Consider the following 20,880-nt stretch of genomic DNA (forward strand, 5'->3'; position numbering starts at 1 on the left):
AAATACGTATGGACAGGGGTAAAAGAAACACCACACAGTTAATACACAAGGGAATACAATAATGTGCAAGGGCAACCAAATATATATATAACAGATTGGAGAAAGAACCACTGAGGGATATACTGCACCAGATATCAGACGCTCCAACACCACCACTGCTGACCGGTATTGCTAGCACTAGGCAAAAGCTATAGTCGGCGACGCCCATAGTCAGGACGAACTATTTAAAGACCAAGGGCGTGGCCCAGCCCTCAGCCAGCATGACAACCTGGTTAACCCTATCCCGACTGGAACAGAATACCCAACAGGGTATTACCGCTGTCTGCCGGACACCCTGGTGTGAACAGTGTCCGACATGACAATAGGGGAGATCTCCTGACACCTTCTCTCCATCTACCTGATGATCCTGAGGAGCACTGGGATCTTCTTGTTTACAGTCCTGTGGAAGAAGAGGACGGGGACATCTCTCTGGTGTTGTCCTCTTACTGGATAGATCTGGAGGAAACACATACAGGGACTGAATTCATTCTCTACATACAGATAATTATAGGCCGTGTGTATTTAGTCCTGTCTATTACCTGGAGATGTGAGGAGCTGGGGAACCTCCATTATGACGTTCTTGTACAGATCTCTGTGTCCTTCTAAATACTCCCACTCCTCCATGGAGAAATAGACAGCGACATCCTGACACCTTATAGGAACCTGACACATACAATGATACCGTCATCCCCCGATCCCTTCATAGTGTTACTGTATAATGTCCCAGCATTCCCAGCAGTGTCACCTCTCCAGTCAGCAGCTCAATCATCTTGTAGATGAGGTCTAGGATCTTCTGGTCATTGATGTCCTCAGGGGGTGAGGTGGAGGCCCCGTGATTGGGCTCAGGGGTCTTCCACATCCTTCAGACACAGGGTCCTGACAGCGATCACTAGAGGTCTTCTTCACCACTGTGTAATCCTGGTAAGGGAGGGACACATTAATAAATCTCACTACAGACATTTCCAGAGTCCTCACCTCTCCAGTTCTGTCCATCTGTTATTCCCATAGATAAGAATGATGTAATGTGACGTCATCAGAATCTCTCACCTCTCCAGTGAGACGGAAGAGGATCTCTAGGGTGAGGTGCAACATCCTCTCCGCCATCTTGTCTCTGTCCATATCCATCCTTGATGGGTAAATCAGGAAAACTCTCTTCTGTAGAAGATCTTCACTGAGAGGATCCGATATTGTAGAGACCTGAATGAGAAGAAGATGATCCGATGTAACATCATAAGAATCCTGTGTAATAATACAATTACTGGAGATAATAAGGGAAACATAGGAGGAGATTTATTATCTTACAGGGTTTAGTTTTCTTCCCTGACATCTACTAATAAAACCTATATATTTAGGCCACAGACAACAAGCAGTTTCCTCCTCGGAGTCGGCAGCTGAACACGTTCCTCATAGACTCATCTTCCATAACGCTAATTCTCGTCTCATTACCGACACTGGAATCGGCATTAGCAATACTGCAGGAGATATTCATTACACGCGACATGAGAAATAACTCCTTCATGATGAGGACGACATCTTCATCTTCTACTGCGGCTCTAGAGACAGATGTGGCCAGAGTCGGTCACTGCCTCCATCCCCACCGGCCGTCTATATGAAGGTTTCCCGTCTTCCCCGCACTGGAATCTTCTCTCACGTTAGGTCTCAGCTCTGAGTCACACACAGAAGTTTGAGGCTTTTAGAAAAGATTTTTTGTTTCCACAAACACAACGGACAGAAATGATCTGATCCCAAAGTCTCCATGTACAGTGATTTATGGGGATTATTTCTGGCCTTAGACTTTCCCATATTACAAGATGGATGTGAAGACTTTTCTGCCCAATGATGATATAACTATTCTAGGAGTGACGCCTTTATAACCAGATAATAGTATGTTTGCAGCTTGCAGAGCACAGCGGCTCCTTCTTCAGGCAGCTGCAACAATCCAGTCTCTCTCTCAGCACTGACAGCTTCTATGGCTGCTCTGAAGATAAAACTATTTTTTGTGGTAAAATGTAATTATTTTTTCCTCATCGCCCAATGGTATAAAATTCTGGGAGACAGATGAGTAATTGAGAGGTGGCGGGTGTAACATGGCGCCTCTTATTGGGGGCTCTGATAATGTGACCCCCTAACACCATAAGAGCAGACTCTGCCCTGTCAGACGGCGCTCCTTCCCTCCTGAGGAGTGTCCGGCCCCTTATGGGGTATCGGCGCTCAGGGGAAATTGTGGAACAAGTGGTTTCTGTTTTCTCCTCTTCTCCCGTGTGATAATTACAGACTCGGGGACGGAGCGACATTTTAGTGGGAACATTTCATTCCTCCGCTCAATGTTACACAATTCTGTGACCCCCTGAGGGTTAATAATCCTCCCTGCCCCCTAGATGAGCCCCCCAGAGGTGGAGGGGGTAACATGGGGCCACTTGTGGGGTCTCTGCTGTTCTGGTGTCAGCGCTCTTCACACGTCACACGGCGTCCGCCGTCTATCCCCGCCACAATGGCGCCCCTTCCCTCCCGAGCCTGTGGGGTATCGGCACTCAGGAGACACGGCGCACTGTGCGGCCTCAGCGCTCCTGTCACCTGTAGGACAATGATACATTGGGGGGAAAGTCACATTTCTGTGAGGGAAACAGTAAAATTGTCATTTCTTCCTTCCACATTGCTGAAATTCCTGTCACACTGTCCGAATTCAGAGATTGTCCTGTCAGAAAGGAGACGACAGGGGGCGAAAGGGTTAACAGGACTCACAGGAGGAACCGGCCCAGAAAGCAGAAGGTCCAGGAGCGTCCGCCACATATATGACTGCTCTGTGCACAGGACCTGTGATGAGGTCACAGGAGGGGAGGAGTCAGGGGTCACATGATCAGGGGCCTCAGTGTGTGCAGGACTCTGCTGTGCTGTTTGTCATGGTGCTGGATGAGGGGAAGTTTCTGTGTGGGGTCAGGAGGGGTTTACAGGGTGGATGTAGCAGAGCCGTGTGTGTACGAGGTGTACGGAGCGGAGCCGTGTGTGTACGAGGTGTACGGAGCGGAGCCGTGTGTGTACGAGGTGTACGGAGCGGAGCCGTGTGTGTACGAGGTGTACGGAGCGGAGCCACGTGTGTACGAGGTGTACGGAGCGGAGCCGTGTGTGTACGAGGTGTACGGAGCGGAGCCGCGTGTGTACGAGGTGTACGGAGAGGAGCCGCGTGTGTACGGGGTGTACGGAGCAGAGCCGTGTGTGTACGAGGTGTACGGAGCGGAGCCGCGTGTACGAGGTGTACGGAGCGGAGCCGCGTGTGTACGAGGTGTACGGAGCGGAGCCGCGTGTGTACGAGGTGTGCGGAGCGGAGCCGTGTGTGTGCGAGGTGTACGGAGCGGAGCCGCGTGTGTGCGAGGTGTACGGAGCGGAGCCGTGTGTGTACGAGGTGTACGGAGCGGAGCCGTGTGTACGAGGTGTACGGAGCGGAGCCGTGTGTGTACGAGGTGTACGGAGCGGAGCCGCGTGTGTACGAGGTGTACGGAGCGGAGCCGTGTGTGTACGAGGTGTACGGAGCGGAGCCGCGTGTGTACGAGGTGTACGGAGCGGAGCCGTGTGTACGAGGTGTACGGAGCGGAGCCGCGTGTGTACGAGGTGTGCGGAGCGGAGCCGCGTGTGTACGAGGTGTGCGGAGCGGAGCCGCGTGTGTACGAGGTGTACGGAGCGGAGCCGCGTGTGTACGAGGTGTGCGGAGCGGAGCCGCGTGTGTACGAGGTGTACGGAGCGGAGCCGCGTGTGTACGAGGTGTACGGAGCGGAGCCGCGTGTGTACGAGGTGTGCGGAGCGGAGCCGCGTGTGTACGAGGTGTGCGGAGCTGAGCCGCGTGTGTACGGGGTGTACGGAGCTGAGCCGCGTGTGTACGAGGTGTACGGAGCGGAGCCGCGTGTGTACGAGGTGTACGGAGCGGAGCCGCGTGTGTACGGGGTGTACGGAGCGGAGCCGCGTGTGTACGGGGTGTACGGAGCTGAGCCGCGTGTGTACGGGGTGTACGGAGCTGAGCCGCGTGTGTACGAGGTGTACGGAGCGGATCCGCGTGTGTACGAGGTGTACGGAGCGGAGCCGCGTGTGTACGAGGTGTACGGAGCGGAGCCGCGTGTGTACGGGGTGTACGGAGCTGAGCCGCGTGTGTACGAGGTGTACGGAGCGGAGCCGCGTGTGTACGAGGTGTACGGAGCGGAGCCGCGTGTGTACGAGGTGTACGGAGCGGAGCCGCGTGTGTACGAGGTGTACGGAGCGGAGCCGCGTGTGTACGAGGTGTACGGAGCGGAGCCGCGTGTGTACGGGGTGTACGGAGCGGAGCCGCGTGTGTACGGGGTGTACGGAGCGGAGCCGCGAGTGTACGAGGTGTACGGAGCGGAGCCGCGTGTGTACGAGGTGTTCGGAGCGGAGCCGTGTGTATACAGGGTGTACGGAGCGGAGCCCTGTGTGTACGAGGTGTACGGAGCGGAGCCGCGTGTGTACGAGGTGTACGGAGCAGAGCCGCGTGTGTACGAGGTGTAAGGAGCAGAGCCGCGTGTGTACGAGGTGTACGGAGCGGAGCCGTGTGTATACAGGGTGTACGGAGTGGAGCCCTGTGTGTACGAGGTGTACGGAGCGGAGCCGTGTGTGTACGAGGTGTACGGAGCGGAGCCGTGTGTGTACGAGGTGTAAGGAGCAGAGCCGTGTGTGTACGAGGTGTACGGAGCAGAGCCGTGTGTATACATGGTGTACGGAGCGGAGCCCTGTGTGTACGAGGTGTACGGAGCGGAGCCGTGTGTGTACGAGGTGTAAGGAGCAGAGCCGTGTGTGTACGAGGTGTAAGGAGCAGAGCCGTGTGTGTACGAGGTGTACGGAGCAGAGCCGCGTGTGTACGAGGTGTAAGGAGCAGAGCCGTGTGTGTACGAGGTGTACGGAGCGGAGCCGTGTGTATACAGGGTGTACGGAGCGGAGCCCTGTGTGTACGAGGTGTACGGAGCGGAGCCGTGTGTGTACGAGGTGTACGGAGCGGAGCCGTGTGTGTACGAGGTGTACGGAGCGGAGCCGTGTGTGTACGAGGTGTAAGGAGCAGAGCCGTGTGTGTACGAGGTGTACGGAGCAGAGCCGTGTGTATACATGGTGTACGGAGCGGAGCCCTGTGTGTACGAGGTGTACGGAGCGGAGCCGTGTGTGTACGAGGTGTAAGGAGCAGAGCCGTGTGTGTACGAGGTGTACGGAGAGGAGCCGTGTGTGTACGGGGTGTACGCAGCGGAGCCGTGTGTGTATGAGCTGTACGGAGCGGAGCCCTGTATGTACGAGGTGTACGGAACGGAGCCCTGTGTGTACGAGGTGTACGGAGCGGAGCTGTGTGTGTACGAGGTGTACGGAGCGGAGCACTGTGTGTACGAGGTGTGCGGACCGGAGCCGTGTGTACGAGGTGTACAGAGCAGAGCCGTGTGTGTACGTGGTGTACGGAGCGAAGCTGTGTGTGTAGGTAAGCGTGGCCGATGGTGCAGTGGGTCCACATCCACCAGTGTTACACCAAGTAACTGTGCACACCTCACAACTTTTGAAGCACAGAAAGAGGCACAGAGCATGCGACGCGCATAGCAGCAAACTTTGGCCTCACCCTAATCCATGGCCATTTAGCACTGCTTTCTCCCCCGGCAGGAGGGGTTGTCAGAGTGGCGCTGGTAGTGAGGGAAATTCAGCAGACGCCTGAGACTGCAGGGTGTAGACCCAAATCCGGGACTGTCCGCTGTATCCGGGACAGTTGGGACTAGAGATGAGCAGATGGATTCATAGGTCTCTGGTCCAGCGTGCGTGGGACCTGGGGATTATTTTTTGTGCCGTCATTCACAGTCGGAGCCTCCAGAACGTTCTCCTCTTTATGTAGCGTCACTATACGACATCCAGCTTATTTGTGTCTGTAAGGCCGTGTTCACACACTGCAGAAATACGGTGTTTTTTGTTTTCTGCAGGATCCGCACCATCTACAATAACGATCTTCTCCCCCTTATTTGATGCGTTCTTGGTGCAGATGTGAAGCCGCGGTTTTAATGCGCTTTTTAGAGGACAGAAAAGCTTTGATTCTGCACTTAATAAAGTTTCTGCAGTTTTTTACCCGCGATTTTATTAGAGAGAAAAGCCCCAAATCCGCACAGATCAGCCGCGTCCTCGGGCGCACAGCGGGCGCCTTTTATGGTAAAGTAGTTTTTATTAAGGATTTATTTACATAAATGAGGTAAAGAAAAAGGGGAGACAGATTATAAATACCCAGTAATACAGACAAGAACCAAACAACAGCAAAAAAGAGAAATGTAAAGTCATGAAAGATAGAGGCAGAATAAAGGGGAGAAAGGGTTAAGGAGGAGAACGGGGAAGGAAAAATAGGATTTTTAACCCCTTCGAGACCTTACCCTTTTTCATTTTTGCATTTCTGTTTTTGGCCCCCCCTTCTTCCCACAGCCATAACTTTTTTATGTTTCCGTCAGTATGGCCATGTTAGGCTGGTTTCACATTTGCGTTTTTTAGCGCTGGAAAAAAACGCTAACCTGCGCATGCGTTTTTTCCCCTATCTTTAACATGGGTGCGCATACTTGCGCGCTTGTAAGCGCATGTATGCGATTTTCATGCGCTGCGTTTTTTTGGGGTGTGCGATTGGATTTTCCAGACGCATCATGTTGCATTTTTTGGCCCTGCAAAAAAGCGCATGCGCACATATGCGCACGTTTTGCTCTAAAAAGGGCCATTATAGCCTATGGATGCGCATATGTGCGCACTGGCATGCTCATGTAAGCGTTTTTTTGCATATGCGTTTTTTTTTTTTAACCATGGAATTTAGGGGTTTGAGTTAGAGTTAGGGTTAGTTAAGGGGGTTTAGGGTTAGGGTTAGGGTCAGGGTCAGGGTTAGGGTTGGGTTTTGGGTCAGGGTTAGGGTTTAGTATGGTTTGGTTAAGGGTTAGGGTCAGGGTTAGGGTCAGGATTAGGGTTAAGTATGGTTTTGTTAAGGGTTAGGGTTAGGGTTAGGGTCAGGGTTAGGGTTAGGGTCAGGGTTAGGGTTAAGTATGGTTTTGTTAAGGATTAGGGTCAGGGTTAGGGTCAGGATTAGGGTTAAGTATGGTTTTGTTAAGGGTTAGGGTCAGGGTTAGGGTTAGGGTTAGGGTTAGGGTCAGGGTTAGGGTTAGGGTCAGGGTTAGGGTCAGGGTTAGGGTTAAGTATGGTTTTGTTAAGGATTAGGGTCAGGGTTAGGGTCAGGATTAGGGTTAAGTATGGTTTTGTTAAGGGTTAGGGTCAGGGTTAGGGTTAGGGTTAGGGTTAGGGTTAGGGTTAGGGTCAGGGTTAGGGTTAGGGTTAGGGTTAGGGTTAGGGTCAGGGTCAGGGTTAGGGTTAAGTATGGTTTTGTTAAGGGTTAGGGTCAGGGTTAGGGTTAGGGTTAGGGTCAGGGTTAGGGTTAGGGTTAGGGTTAGGGTCAGGGTTAGGGTTAGGGTTAGGGTTAGGGTCAGGGTTAGGGTTAGGGTTAGGGTTAGTTAGGGTTTAGGGTTTGGGTTAGGGTTAAGTATGATTTGGTTAAGGGTTAGGGTCAGGGTTAGGGTTAGGGTTAGGGTCAGGGTTAGGGTTAGTAAAGTCATGGTTTGGGTAGTGTGAGGGGCCACCTAAAAATGTTGGAAAAAAACGCAAACGCGGTAAAAACGCACTAAAAACGCATACAAACGCATAAAAACGCTGCGTTTTTTTCATGCATGCTCATAAAAATGCTTGAAAAAAACGCAGCAGTTGTATGCTAATGTATGCGTTTTTTCAATGCGTTTTTTTCCCGCAAAAAAACGCATTAAAAAAACGCATACAAATGCATACAAACGCTGCGTTTTTTTCAAGCATTTTTATGCGCATGCAGGAAAAAAACGCAGCGTTTTTGCGCGTTTGTATGCGTTTTTTGTGCGTTAGCGTTTTTTTACAGATTTTGGAAAAACCCCACAAAAATGAAAAAACAACCATTCAACAACACACAAGACCAATGGGACTTCATTGTGGGTGTGGTATGTTAATATATAGACCCTGTCTACAGTATTCTTCACATTTGCTTGATTCTTCTCGTGACCATGGATCTGCGCTGGAAGAGTTTTCACTTCAACTTGGATTTGGACATCGCGATGGCTCAGGCGTATGCAGTTGCTTGCCATGAACAAAGGAAGAGAGAGAGGCAGCGAAGACGGCGGCGTATGTGGATACATCCGATTGTTGAACTCCGGGAGAGCCGTGGGGCATACCACACCCTCTACAGCGAGCTACAGGCAAACCCGGAGAAATTTACAGATTATATCAGGATGTCCCACGAAAGTTTCATGGATTTGCTTGCTCGTGTCCAACAATCCATCCGGAGACAGGACACACAGCTCCGTCGTGCGATTCCTCCTGAGGAACGGCTACTGGTGACATTACGGTATGTTTTAAAAACCAAGGGGTGCGGTCTGATGTTTTTTTTTTAAATTTAGTATTCAAAACCTTGGGTAATTAGTTTTCGTGAATGTACTAATATTTTATTTTATAGTTTTTTAAAATAATATTCATAAATATTAATTTTACTTCTTTGTCTGTTCACAGATTCCTGGCGACTGGAGAAACCCTATCTTCACTACACTTCCAGTACCGTATTGGAATCTCTACCTTGTCTGGAATTGTTGCTGACACCTGCCGGGCTCTCTGGAATGTTCTTTGCCCAGAATTTATGCCCCTGCCCACCGCTGAAAAGTGGATGGAAATTGCTGACAAATTCTGGACAGTATGCAATTTTCCCAACTGTTTGGGAGCTGTTGATGGTAAACACATACGGATCATCAAACCCCAAAGAACGGGATCTGAGTACTATAATTACAAAAAGTACTTTTCAATAGTACTCATTGCGATTGCGGATGCCGGATGTATGTTTGTAGCAGTGGACATTGGAGCATTTGGCCGTGGTAATGACTCACAGGCTTTTAAAAACTCAGACATGGGCCGGAGGTTGTATGGCAACCAATTTAATTTCCCTATGCCACGGCCTCTTCCTCACACCGAAGCTCCGCCACTGCCCTTTGTAATGGTTGGCGATGAGGCTTTTCAAATGTGCGGAAACTTACTGAAACCCTACTCCAGCCGGGACTTGGACCACACCAAAAAAATATTTAATTACAGGCTGACAAGGGCCAGAAGAACTGTCGAGTGTGCTTTTGGGATTCTTGTTTCCAGATGGCGAATTCTGGGCACGGCCATTAATCTTAAACTTGAAACAGTCGATGAGGTGGTGAAGGCCTGTGTGGTTCTACATAACTTTGTGATGGCTAAAGAGCACCCGACCTTTGAACTGGACGATGATGCTCCTAACCCATTGCCTGAATTCACTCAGCACACTCTCAGGTCATCCGTTGAAGTTGGCCAAATGAGGGACCAATTTGCGGCCTTCTTTATTTCTGATGTAGGACGGGTGCACTGGCAAGATGAAATGGTGTAATGTTTTTGTTTGTTTATGGTAATAAAAAACCTTATTTGATACCATTACTGAGTGCACTATATTTTTGAAACTCCAATTTAATAAAAAACTTCCCATGTATAACTGAATTTTTTGATGTTCACACACCTGGGCAGGTAAATACACATATGAGTTAAAATGCAGCATTGCTAGTCTGCGTGAAATATATTGGAACGAGCAAAGCTGCAGGCCATGAATCAGGAAACCATTTTTTTTCAAGAGAAAATTGTGCAACTAGTTGAAAACAAAGTATGTGATTTTCTCAAAACACAACCCTCAAAACCCAACCCCAATGAAAGTCCATGGGGAATACAAGTCAGCATTGAGTGGATGAATGTAATCTGCTCCATTCCAACTTACAAGTTATTACACTAGGCCTTTGAATGACTATACTAGGCCGTGGTATTTCAAATATGAGTATAGTAGGCCTTGGGGCTAGTAGTATAGTCATATGTGAAATACCACGGCCTAGTATAGTCATACCAAGGCCTACTGTAATAACTCAATTTTTAACAACTAGCATCTTGTTTCACAAAAAACAAACTGGTGAAACTAGAAAGAAACTTATAAGTTTCAACAGTTTGTTTTTCATGAAACCGGATTCTAGTTGGTAAAACTAGAGTTATTACACTAGGCCTTGGAATGACTATACTAGGCCGTGGTATTTCAAATATGAGTATAGTAGGCCTTGGGCCTACTAGTATAGTCATATGTGAAATACCACGGCCTAGTATAGTCATACCAAGGCCTACTGTAATAACTCGATTTTTAACAACTAGCATCTTGTTTCACAAAAAACAAACTGGTGAAACTAGAAAGAAACTTATAAGTTTCAACAGTTTGTTTTTCATGAAACCGGATTCTAGTTGGTAAAACTAGAGTTATTACACTAGGCCTTGGAATGACTATACTAGGCCGTGGTATTTCAAATATGAGTATAGTAGGCCTTGGGCCTACTAGTATAGTCATATGTGAAATACCACGGCCTAGTATAGTCATACCAAGGCCTACTGTAATAACTCGATTTTTAACAACTAGCATCTTGTTTCACAAAAAACAAACTGGTGAAACTAAAAAGAAAATTATTTTTAAGATAAGTTTCAACAGTTTGTTTTTCATGAAACCAGATCCAAGTTGGTAAAACTCGAGTTATTACACTAGGCCTTGGTATGACTATACTAGTCCGTGTTATTTCACATATGACTATACTAGGCCTTGGGTTGGTTTTTAACATGTATTTACCCATCAGTGTGTGTGAGCGGCGCAAACAACATTAATGAAACTTAGTAATGGTGAACCACAAATGTAAATTTATTTTTTATCACAAAAATAAACCAAAAAATTATTTTTTCCGGCGTTTGGGGGCAGATGGTTTCAATTTGGGGGTGTGCAGGGAATATGCAACACTTGCTGTTGAAGACGGTGTTTGAGGGGAAGGGGCAACAAAACTTGTGGGGGAAGGTAGTCCAGTTAAGGGAATCAAACTAGGAACACTTGGAGGAGAGGAAATCTGTTCAGGTACATTAGTTGTAATGGCATGTCGCCGTAGGCTTGTGTGCCTGGACCGACTTTGGCCCAATGCCCGCCTTGATGGATTTCGCCTTGAAGTAGGGGCAAATATTGAGTGTAGGTCCCCCGTCTGCAGGTGTGGCTGCTGCTGCTGCTGAGGTGGCGGCTGCTGCTGCTGAGGTGGCGGCTGCTGCTGCTGAGGTGGCGGCTGCTGCTGAGGTGGCGGCTGCTGCTGAGGTGGCTGCTGCTGCTGAGGTGGTTGCAGCTGCTGCTGAGGTGGTTGCAGCTGCTGCTGAGGTGGCTGCTGCTGCTGAGGTGGCTGCTGATGAGGTGGCTGGAGCTGCTGCTGAGGTGGCTGCTGCTGCTGCTCTTCGTTGTCAGTGCTCGTCCTTGCAGGAGGACTGGTGGCGGCAGTGATGGTCCAGGTTTGCAGAGTGGTGGTGGCAGGGCTACTACACGTTGTTGTAGCGGCAGGGCTGTTCCATGTTTGCCTAGTGGTGGCTGAGCTCCACGCATGCATGGGAGTGGCGGTGGTGCTCCAGACAGGAGCAGCGCTTGCCATGGTGGTGTCGGTGAAGTGACCAGCTGCACTCAGACTTGTGGTGGTGTAACGGTGGGTGTTCTGGCTTTGAATAGAGGTGTCCGTGCAGTGGTATGCAGCACAAGTCGGTAGTGAGGTGAAGCGAGTCAATGGTGGCACAGGTGGAAAGGACACCACTGACTGCTGACCGTACCGATTATGCTGCATAGCCTGCAAGAAAGCATTGTTGCAGGCCTGCAGCACATTCAGCTGTTGATCAGGACTAAGGTGTTCCGCCATGCCCTTTTCAATCTTACTAAAAAAATGGTGTGCTGGTCTGTTGAGGTCGGCCTCCAGACGGTCAAGGCGCTGTTCTACAGAATTGAAGCGGTGTTCAAAGTGGTTAAAACCACGTTCCATGAGTGCAAAACCGCTTTCAACTCTGTCGGACAGTGACTTGAGGCTGGAATTAAATGTCTCGCTCAAATGCATAAACTCGGGCAAGACATTCCTGTCCAAGGCCCTCTGCCGCTGGCGGGTAGTGCACGCATAACCAGTGGCAGAGACCTGGGACAGGGGAACACCTGATGGCCCAGCTTCCTGGTCACCAGCTGTGTGTGTGGTTGACCTGCAAGGTGCTTCCTGGCTGTCGGATGGCTGGGACGGGTCAGAGGACGTCCGAGGAAGGACCGCTCCAGGGCCAGGTTGCAGGGTGCTGCTCCAGGTGCTGTTGAAGAAAGGAAAATCATTACTACCATGCCTTTACAAGAAGCATCAGCTGTGGATTAGAAAAACACAGATTAATAAAAATAAAAACCCAAAATTTATAATACTTACGATCTCGTGGCAAGGACCGGTCTTAGGAACTGCAACGCGTTATAGTGACGGTATCTAGTTCTGGTCCTTGACGCAGATCCACTGCGAACCTGGCCCTCAGCACGAACATCACTGTTGAAGCGGTCCTTGATCGAACGCCAACGTGTTCGGACTTTGTCCACTGTTGATAAAAAAAAACAGTGCCGTCAAGGACAACAGTCACTGCGGCACAATGTAGCAATACAATACTCAAAGCAGTCACTGTAGACCCCGATGACACTGTTGGGTTTCCTGCTAGAATACACCTAGCACGAAACCCAACAGTGCCGTCAAGGACAACAGTCACTGCGGCACAATGTAGCAATACAATACTCAAAGCAGTCACTGTAGACCCCGATGACACTGTTGGGTTTCCTGCTAGAATACACCTAGCACGAAACCCAACAGTGCCGTCAAGGACAACAGTCACTGCGGCACAATGTAGCAATACAATACTCAAAGCAGTCACTGTAGACCCCGATGACACTGTTGGGTTTCCTGCTAGAATACACCTAGCACGAAACCCAACAGTGCCGTCAAGGACAACAGTCACTGCGGCACAATGTAGCAATACAATACTCAAAGCAGTCACTGTAGACCACGATGACACTGTTGGGTTTCCTGCTAGAATACACCTAGCACGAAACCCAACAGTGCCGTCAAGGACAACAGTCACTGCGGCACAATGTAGCAATACAATACTCAAAGCAGTCACTGTAGACCACGATGACACTGTTGGGTTTCCTGCTAGAATACACCTAGCACGAAACCCAACAGTGCCGTCAAGGACAACAGTCACTGCGGCACAATGTAGCAATACAATACTCAAAGCAGTCACTGTAGACCCCGATGACACTGTTGGGTTTCCTGCTAGAATACACCTAGCACGAAACCCAACAGTGCCGTCAAGGACAACAGTCACTGCGGCACAATACAGAGCAGGGAAATACTCACTAAACGCCTTTTTGGAGGATGCTGTGGCGCTGTCCCAGCCATCCATCAACGCTGCGGCCACCTCATTCCATAGCCGCCGGGTCACCACAATGTCCTTGTGCAGCCGGTCACGGCTGTCCCACAACGGCGAACGCTCCTGGACCAGGCTGATGAGCTGCTCATTATCCAGGTACACGTCTTCATCTCGTTGTGGAACCTAGACAAAACACATTCATTAGAATAATCCAATTTAAATTGAATAAAAAGTTACAAAAAAAGAAACATAAAAAAGAGTAAAAATAGAAGATAAAAAATAAAGAACATTACAAATCATTTGATACTTACATTCCGTATCACCACCGGGACTTGGCTTCGCTGCTCCTGCTCTTCGCCCTCACTAGTCCCGTCCACAGAAGAGGATGATGACGATGTCTTAAAAAAGTTGAAAAAAACGTAAGAGATTTGGAGAAGCAGCAGATATACTTACCAGATGCACAAAAATAATCACCTCACGGTCTGCTTGCGCCAATTCCTGCCGCGATGGGGAATACTCTGATTCTGAAGACATACTGCATGTAAAAATAATAAAAATCATTAGTACATACATAATTTAAAAGGACAGGCATATAATGTAATATACTCACATTCTTCGCTGATATAATGGGTTCTTGGTTGACTGTCTGCTCTTCAATCTGTCAGTGTAGTAGTGGCAGAGTTTTGGCAGGCACCTCCTTTATATAGACTTTTTTTTTTTGACTTTAGAAGATTATAACTAGGACAACAAGTGGACACCACCAAAAAAACGCAGCGCTAAAAAAACGCATACCTGCGCATGCCAGTGCGCACGTATGCGCATCCATAGGCTATAATGGCCATTTTTAGCGCAAAACGTGCGCATACGTGCGCATGCGCTTTTTTCAAGGGCCAAAAAATGCAACATGCTGCGTCTGGAAAATACCAACGCACACCCCAAAAAAACGCAGCGCATGAAAATCGCATACATGCGCTTACCAGTGCGCAGGTATGCGCACCCATGTTAAATATAGGGGAAAAAACGCATGCGCAGGTATGCGTTTTTTTCCAGCGCTAAAAAACGCAAATGTGAAACCAGCCTTAGTGCAGAATTTCCTAATACATACAGAAATACACCAAAGAACAAGTTTTAGTATCACATATACAACAAGGATACAGGCAGCAATGTGCAACAAGCTCTGTAAGATCCCAGTTATCCAGCCCCCAATTCCCTTAAGCCAATTGGCTGGATTGAAAAAGGAGAAGGTGTCTGAACAACCAACTGTCCTTATTACGATCATTATCTTTAACGTATTGATCTCTGAGTCATTGAATATCTTCTAACTTTAACTTTTAACTTCTACCAATAATAATAATATGAAAAATACGGAAAACCAAAACATTATGTCCCTTCATTTGCTATTGGCTTGTTGGGTGATGAGTAGAGTTGAGCGATACCGTCCGATACTTCAAAGTATCGGATCGGAATGGATCGGCCGATCTTAAAAAAAAGTATCGGTATCGCCGATTCCGATACCGGAAGTCCCATTCAAGTCTATGGGACTTCCGGTATCGGAATAAGAAAAACCCTGTTTTTGCCTTGTACAGCCTCTCTGGGGTCTGTACGGGCCTTTCGGGGGGCTGTGCCGGCCTGCCAGGGGGTCTGTGCAGGCTCCGGTGGTCTGTGCCGGCCTGCCGGGGGGCTGTGCCGGCCTGCCGGGGGGGCTGTGCCGGCCTGCCGGGGGGGCTGTGCAGGCTTCGGTGGGCCGTGCCGGCCTGCCGGGGGGCTGTGCCGGCTCCGGTGGGCTGTGCCGGCCTGCCGGGGGGCTGTGCCGGCCTGCCGGGGGGCTGTGCAGGCTTCGGGGGTCTGTGCAGGCATCGTCCGATGGGACTACAAGTCCCATCGGGCGATGCCTGCTACCATGACAGTGATTGACACATTAGCCAATGATGGGACAGTAGTAGTCCCATCATCCGGCTAATGTGTTGAATGTAAAAAAAAAAAAAAAAATTACATGCTACATACATGCTACATTCATACTACATACATGCTACATTCATACTACATATATACTACATGCAACATACATACTACATATATACTACATGCATGCAACATGCATACTACATATATACTACATGCTACATACATACTACATATATGCTACATATATACTACATGCATGCTACATACATACTGCATGCTACATACATACTGCATGCTACATACATACTACATATATACTACATGCATGCTACATACATACTACAGATATACTACATACATACTACATGCATGCTACATACATACCACATACATACTACATACATACTACATACATACTACATGCTACATACATACTACATATATACTACATGCATGCTACATACATACTACATGCTACATATATACTACATGCTACATACATACTACATGCATGCTACATACATACTACATACATACTACATGCATGCTACATACATACTACATGCTACATACATACTACATATATACTACATGCATGCTACATACATACTACATGCTACATATATACTACATGCTACATACATACTACATGCATGCTACATACATACTACATACATACTACATGCATGCTACATACATACTACATGCTACATACATACTACATATATACTACATGCATGCTACATACATACTACATGCTACATATATACTACATGCTACATACATACTACATGCATGCTACATACATACTATATACATACTACATGAATGCTACATACATACTACATGCTACATACATACCACATACATACTACATATATACTACATGCATGCTACATACATACTACATACATACTACATGCTACATACATACCACATATATACTACATACATACTACATACAATACATTCATACAATACATACATAGACATACAGTACATATAACATAGAGTAACATACTTACCAATACTTGTCACATTGTTCCCCGAAGCCATTGTCTTTTAAAGGAATAAATATTAACATAACAAACCACAAAAATACTCACCCACGATCCGAAGCAGTCCACGAGTGTGTCCCACGACGATCTTGGGTAGAGAACTGCAGCATCAGCTGATGCCGCCGTTCTCTACGGGCTGCAGGAATCCAATGACGGAAGGTAGGTATCCTTCCGCACTGTATTCCTCCGCCACTTAAAAAAAAAAAAGTCCCTAGTCTCACTTTATGCCATTGCTGTGTGGGAATTTCCCACGCAGCAATGGCATAAAGTGAGACTAGGGACTTTTTTTTTTTTTAAGTGGCGGAGGAATACAGTGCGGAAGGATACCTACCTTCCATCATTGGATTCCTGCAGCCCGTAGAGAACGGCGGCATCAGCTGATGCTGCAGTTCTCTACCCAAGATCGTCGTGGGACACACTCGTGGACTGCTTCGGATCGTGGGTGAGTATTTTTGTGGTTTGTTATGTTAATATTTATTCCTTTAAAAGACAATGGCTTCGGGGAACAATGTGACAAGTATTGGTAAGTATGTTACTCTATGTTATATGTACTGTATGTCTATGTATGTATTGGATGAATGTATTGTATGTAGTATGTATGTAGTATATATGTGGTATGTATGTAGCATGTAGTATGTATGTAGTATGTATGTAGCATGCATGTAGCATGCAGTATGTATGTAGCATGCATGTAGTATATATGTAGTATGTATGTGGTATGTATGTAGCATGTAGTATGTATGTAGCATGCATGTAGTATGTATGTAGTATGTATGTAGCATGCATGTAGTATGTATGTAGCATGTAGTATATATGTAGAATGTAGTATGTATGTAGCATGCATGTAGTATATATGTAGTATGTATGTAGCATGTAGTATGTATGTAGCATGCATGTAGTATATATGTGTTATGTATGTAGCATGCATGTAGTATGTATGTAGTATGTATGTAGTATGTATGTAGCATGCATGTAGTATGTATGTAGTATGTATGTAGCATGCATGTAGTATATATGTAGTATGTATGTAGCATGTAGTATGTATGTAGCATGCATGTAGTATGTATGTAGTATGTATGTGGTATGTATGTAGCATGTAGTATGTATGTAGCATGCATGTAGTATATATGTGTTATGTATGTAGCATGCATGTAGTATGTATGTAGTATGTATGTAGCATGCATGTAGTATGTATGTAGTATATATGTGGTATGTATGTAGTATGTATGTAGCATGCAGTATGTATGTAGCATGCATGTAGTATATATGTAGTATGTATGTAGTATGTATGTAGCATGCATGTAGTATGCATGTAGCATGCATGTAGTATGTATGTAGTATGTATGTAGTATGTATGTAGCATGTAGTATGTATGTAGCATGCATGTAGTATATATGTAGTATGTATGTAGCATGTAGTATGTATGTAGCATGCATGTAGTATGTATGTAGTATGTATGTGGTATGTATGTAGCATGTAGTATGTATGTAGCATGCATGTAGTATATATGTGTTATGTATGTAGCATGCATGTAGTATGTATGTAGTATGTATGTAGCATGCATGTAGTATGTATGTAGTATATATGTGGTATGAATGTAGTATGTATGTAGCATGCAGTATGTATGTAGCATGCATGTAGTATATATGTAGTATGTATGTAGTATGTATGTAGCATGCATGTAGTATGCATGTAGCATGCATGTAGTATGTATGTAGTATGTATGTAGCATGTAGTATGTATGTAGCATGCATGTAGTATATATGTAGTATGTATGTAGCATGTAGTATGTATGTAGTATGTATGTAGCATGCATGTAGTATGTATGTAGTATATATGTGGTATGTATGCAGTATGTATGTAGCATGTAGTATGTATGTAGCATGCATGTAGTATGTATGTAGTATGTATGTAGTATTTTTTTTTTTTTTTTTTTTTTTTAACATTTAACACATTAGCCGGATGATGGGACTACTACTGTCCCATCATTGGCTAATGTGTCAATCACTGTCATGGTAGCAGGCATCGCCAGATGGGACTTGTAGTCCCATCGGACGATGCTTGCACAGACCCCCGGACATCAGCACAGCCCCCCGGCAGGCCGGTACAGACCCCCACAGGGTGCACAGACCACCGGCAGGCCGGCACAGCCCCCCGGCAGGCCGGTACAGACCCCGGGCAGTCCACACATCCCCCCGGCAGGCCGGCACAGCCCCCCGGCAGGCCGGTACAGACCCCGGGCAGTCCACACAGCCCCCCGGCAGGCCGGCAGAGACCCCCGGAAGGCCCGAAATGACGGCGCATCATGATGCGCACACACCGCGCATCATGATGACGTCAGGCTGTCAATCAACTTTGAACTTCCGATTCCGATGCCGACTTCCGATATTGAAAAAATATCGGAAGTCTGTATCGGAATTCCGATACAGCAAGTATCGGCCGATACCCGATACTTGCGGTATCGGAATGCTCAACACTAGTGATGAGGAGAACTTGATAGAGACCGTCATACAAGGGTTCTAGTCCGTGCTTCCTGACATGCCTTTTCACGACTACCAAGTCACCAGGCTTCAGGTTATAACAGGTATCGGTTTCTGCTGAATCTGGAAAGGAAAAGAAAACTAGAACATAGGTGTTAGCAAGATTTTTACTAAGCAGAATAACATATTGAACAACACGGTCAGTCTCTTCTGATAACTGCTGAGGCTGGAAATTTGCAACTGGGGGCCTAGTACCAAACAATATCTCATATGGGGACAGGCCATATTTTGTAATAGGGGTAGTACGGATGTGGTATAGAACAATGGGTAGGCGCTCTGGCCATGGAGCCATAGTCTCCTGCATCATTTTGGTCAATTGTCCCTTCAGTGTGCCATTCAACCTCTCAACTTTCCCACTGGATTGTGGGTGGTACGGAGTATGGAGGGCTACAGTGGATCCAAGCATTGTCAGAACTTCTTGGTACATATGAGAAGAAAAGGCCGGGCCTTGATCACTTTCAACAACTTCTGGAACCCCATATCTGCATATAACTTCCATCACCAGTTTCTTCGATGTGGTCTTTACAGTCATGTTGGTAACAAGGAATGCTTCCGGCCAACTGGAGAACCGGGGCCCAGTAGAATTTTTGCACCAGTGCGAGGGCCTGATTCTTTCCTCGATGTGTAGGTCCATGTGCCCATATGGCAATAGCAGGGTACATCCGCTTAGGGAGACACACAAGTCTGTCCTTTTTCCAGAGACCATTATCCATTCGTGCCCCATCAGTCTTCCATTGCTTCACCTCTTCCTTTGGAGACATTCTCTGCATCGTCATTAAGCGGTCTAGCGGGGTCCGACAGAAAACTTCAGTCTGTTGAAGATCATCAGGTTCTTGTAGGGTCAATGCTTCTTGTAACTGTTTACGCTGAGAGCATGTGGTCACCATAGCTGGTATGGTTGGTTCAACGGATAAGAGAGCGGCGGCTTTTGCTTGCATATCCGTAAATGTGTTGCCAACAGTCTGTGGACTGTTCCTAGGACCGTGCGCCTTAACTTTGATAATAGCCACCTGAGTAGGTAATTTGATCGAGTCCATGAGGGTTTTAACAGCTTCAGCATTTTTCACTGGGGTTCCGGCAGTAGTAATAAACCCTCGATTGGCCCATAGAGCCCCAAAATCGTGAGCAATACCAAATGCATACCGTGAGTCCGTGTATATATTAGCCCGTCTGTTCTTGGCCAAAGTACATGCAGTAGACAGAGCCTGGAGTTCTGCTTCTTGTGCTGACTGTGAGGCGGGAGCGCAGCTGCGTGCACTACAGTGTCCTCTGTGGTAACAGCATATCCCGTGTGGAATCTACCAAACTCGTCAGCATATCTTGAACCGTCCGTGTATAACACCAGATCAGGATTTGGGAGTGGGTTCTCACTGACATTTGGTGGAGTAGCTGTTTCTTCAGTCAAAAGTTGGGAACAATCATATTGGAGGTAATCCTCATCACTGCCATCTTTCCTTATAGTTCATTATACCGTCTTTCAAGGCGTTGTAAAGGGGTTGCATTATGCGGGATGCATCCGGTATCCACTGACAACAATAAGTGCATAGTCCAAGAAAACGCTGGAGTTCAGTTTCATCTTTTGGGAAAGGAAGGGAGCTGACAGCTATTATTCTTTCTTCTGCGAGGTGTCTGACACCCTGAAGGAGACAGTGACCCAAGAATATCACTTGACCAAGGCAGAACTGAAGTCTCGAGGCCGAAACCCGACAGTTCAGTGCTGCCAGATACTTAAGGAGGCTAACAGTGGCAGAAATGGCAAAAGACACCTGCTCATATTTTTTTTGCAAACTGGTTGGGACTGTTTTGGGCCCCTTGTGACATAGCAGGGACGACAGTTAATATGGACAGTTAAGTGAATACAAATAGAAACTGGCAGTCTGGGTATAACGGAATGCTAAAGAAGGCATTGGTAAGATCAATAACTGTAAACCAAGCAGCATCCTGGGGTATTTGGGACAAAAAAGTATGAGGATTAGGCACCAGGTTTGAGAAACACTTTTACTGGTTCTACA

At 47.1% G+C, this 20,880-nt stretch overlaps 1 protein-coding gene across 1 annotated transcript in view; it reads right to left on the bottom strand.

Moving 5' to 3' along the window:
- Positions 1-791: 791 nt before the first annotated feature.
- The window catches only part of LOC141076815 (uncharacterized), a 918,929-nt gene continuing 898,840 nt past the window's right edge, over positions 792-20,880 (bottom strand). The window contains exons 6-7 of the mRNA XM_073564122.1: positions 1,087-1,236; positions 792-957 (exon numbers count right to left, since the gene is read on the bottom strand). Of these exons, the coding sequence (XP_073420223.1) occupies positions 823-957; positions 1,087-1,236 (285 nt within the window). The 3' untranslated portion in view covers positions 792-822. The remainder of the gene's footprint in view (positions 958-1,086; positions 1,237-20,880) is intronic.

The sequence above is a fragment of the Dendrobates tinctorius genome, unplaced genomic scaffold (assembly GCF_039654945.1).
Source record: "Dendrobates tinctorius isolate UK_male_01 unplaced genomic scaffold, ASM3965494v1 ptg000430l, whole genome shotgun sequence".
NCBI lineage: Eukaryota > Metazoa > Chordata > Amphibia > Anura > Dendrobatidae > Dendrobates > Dendrobates tinctorius.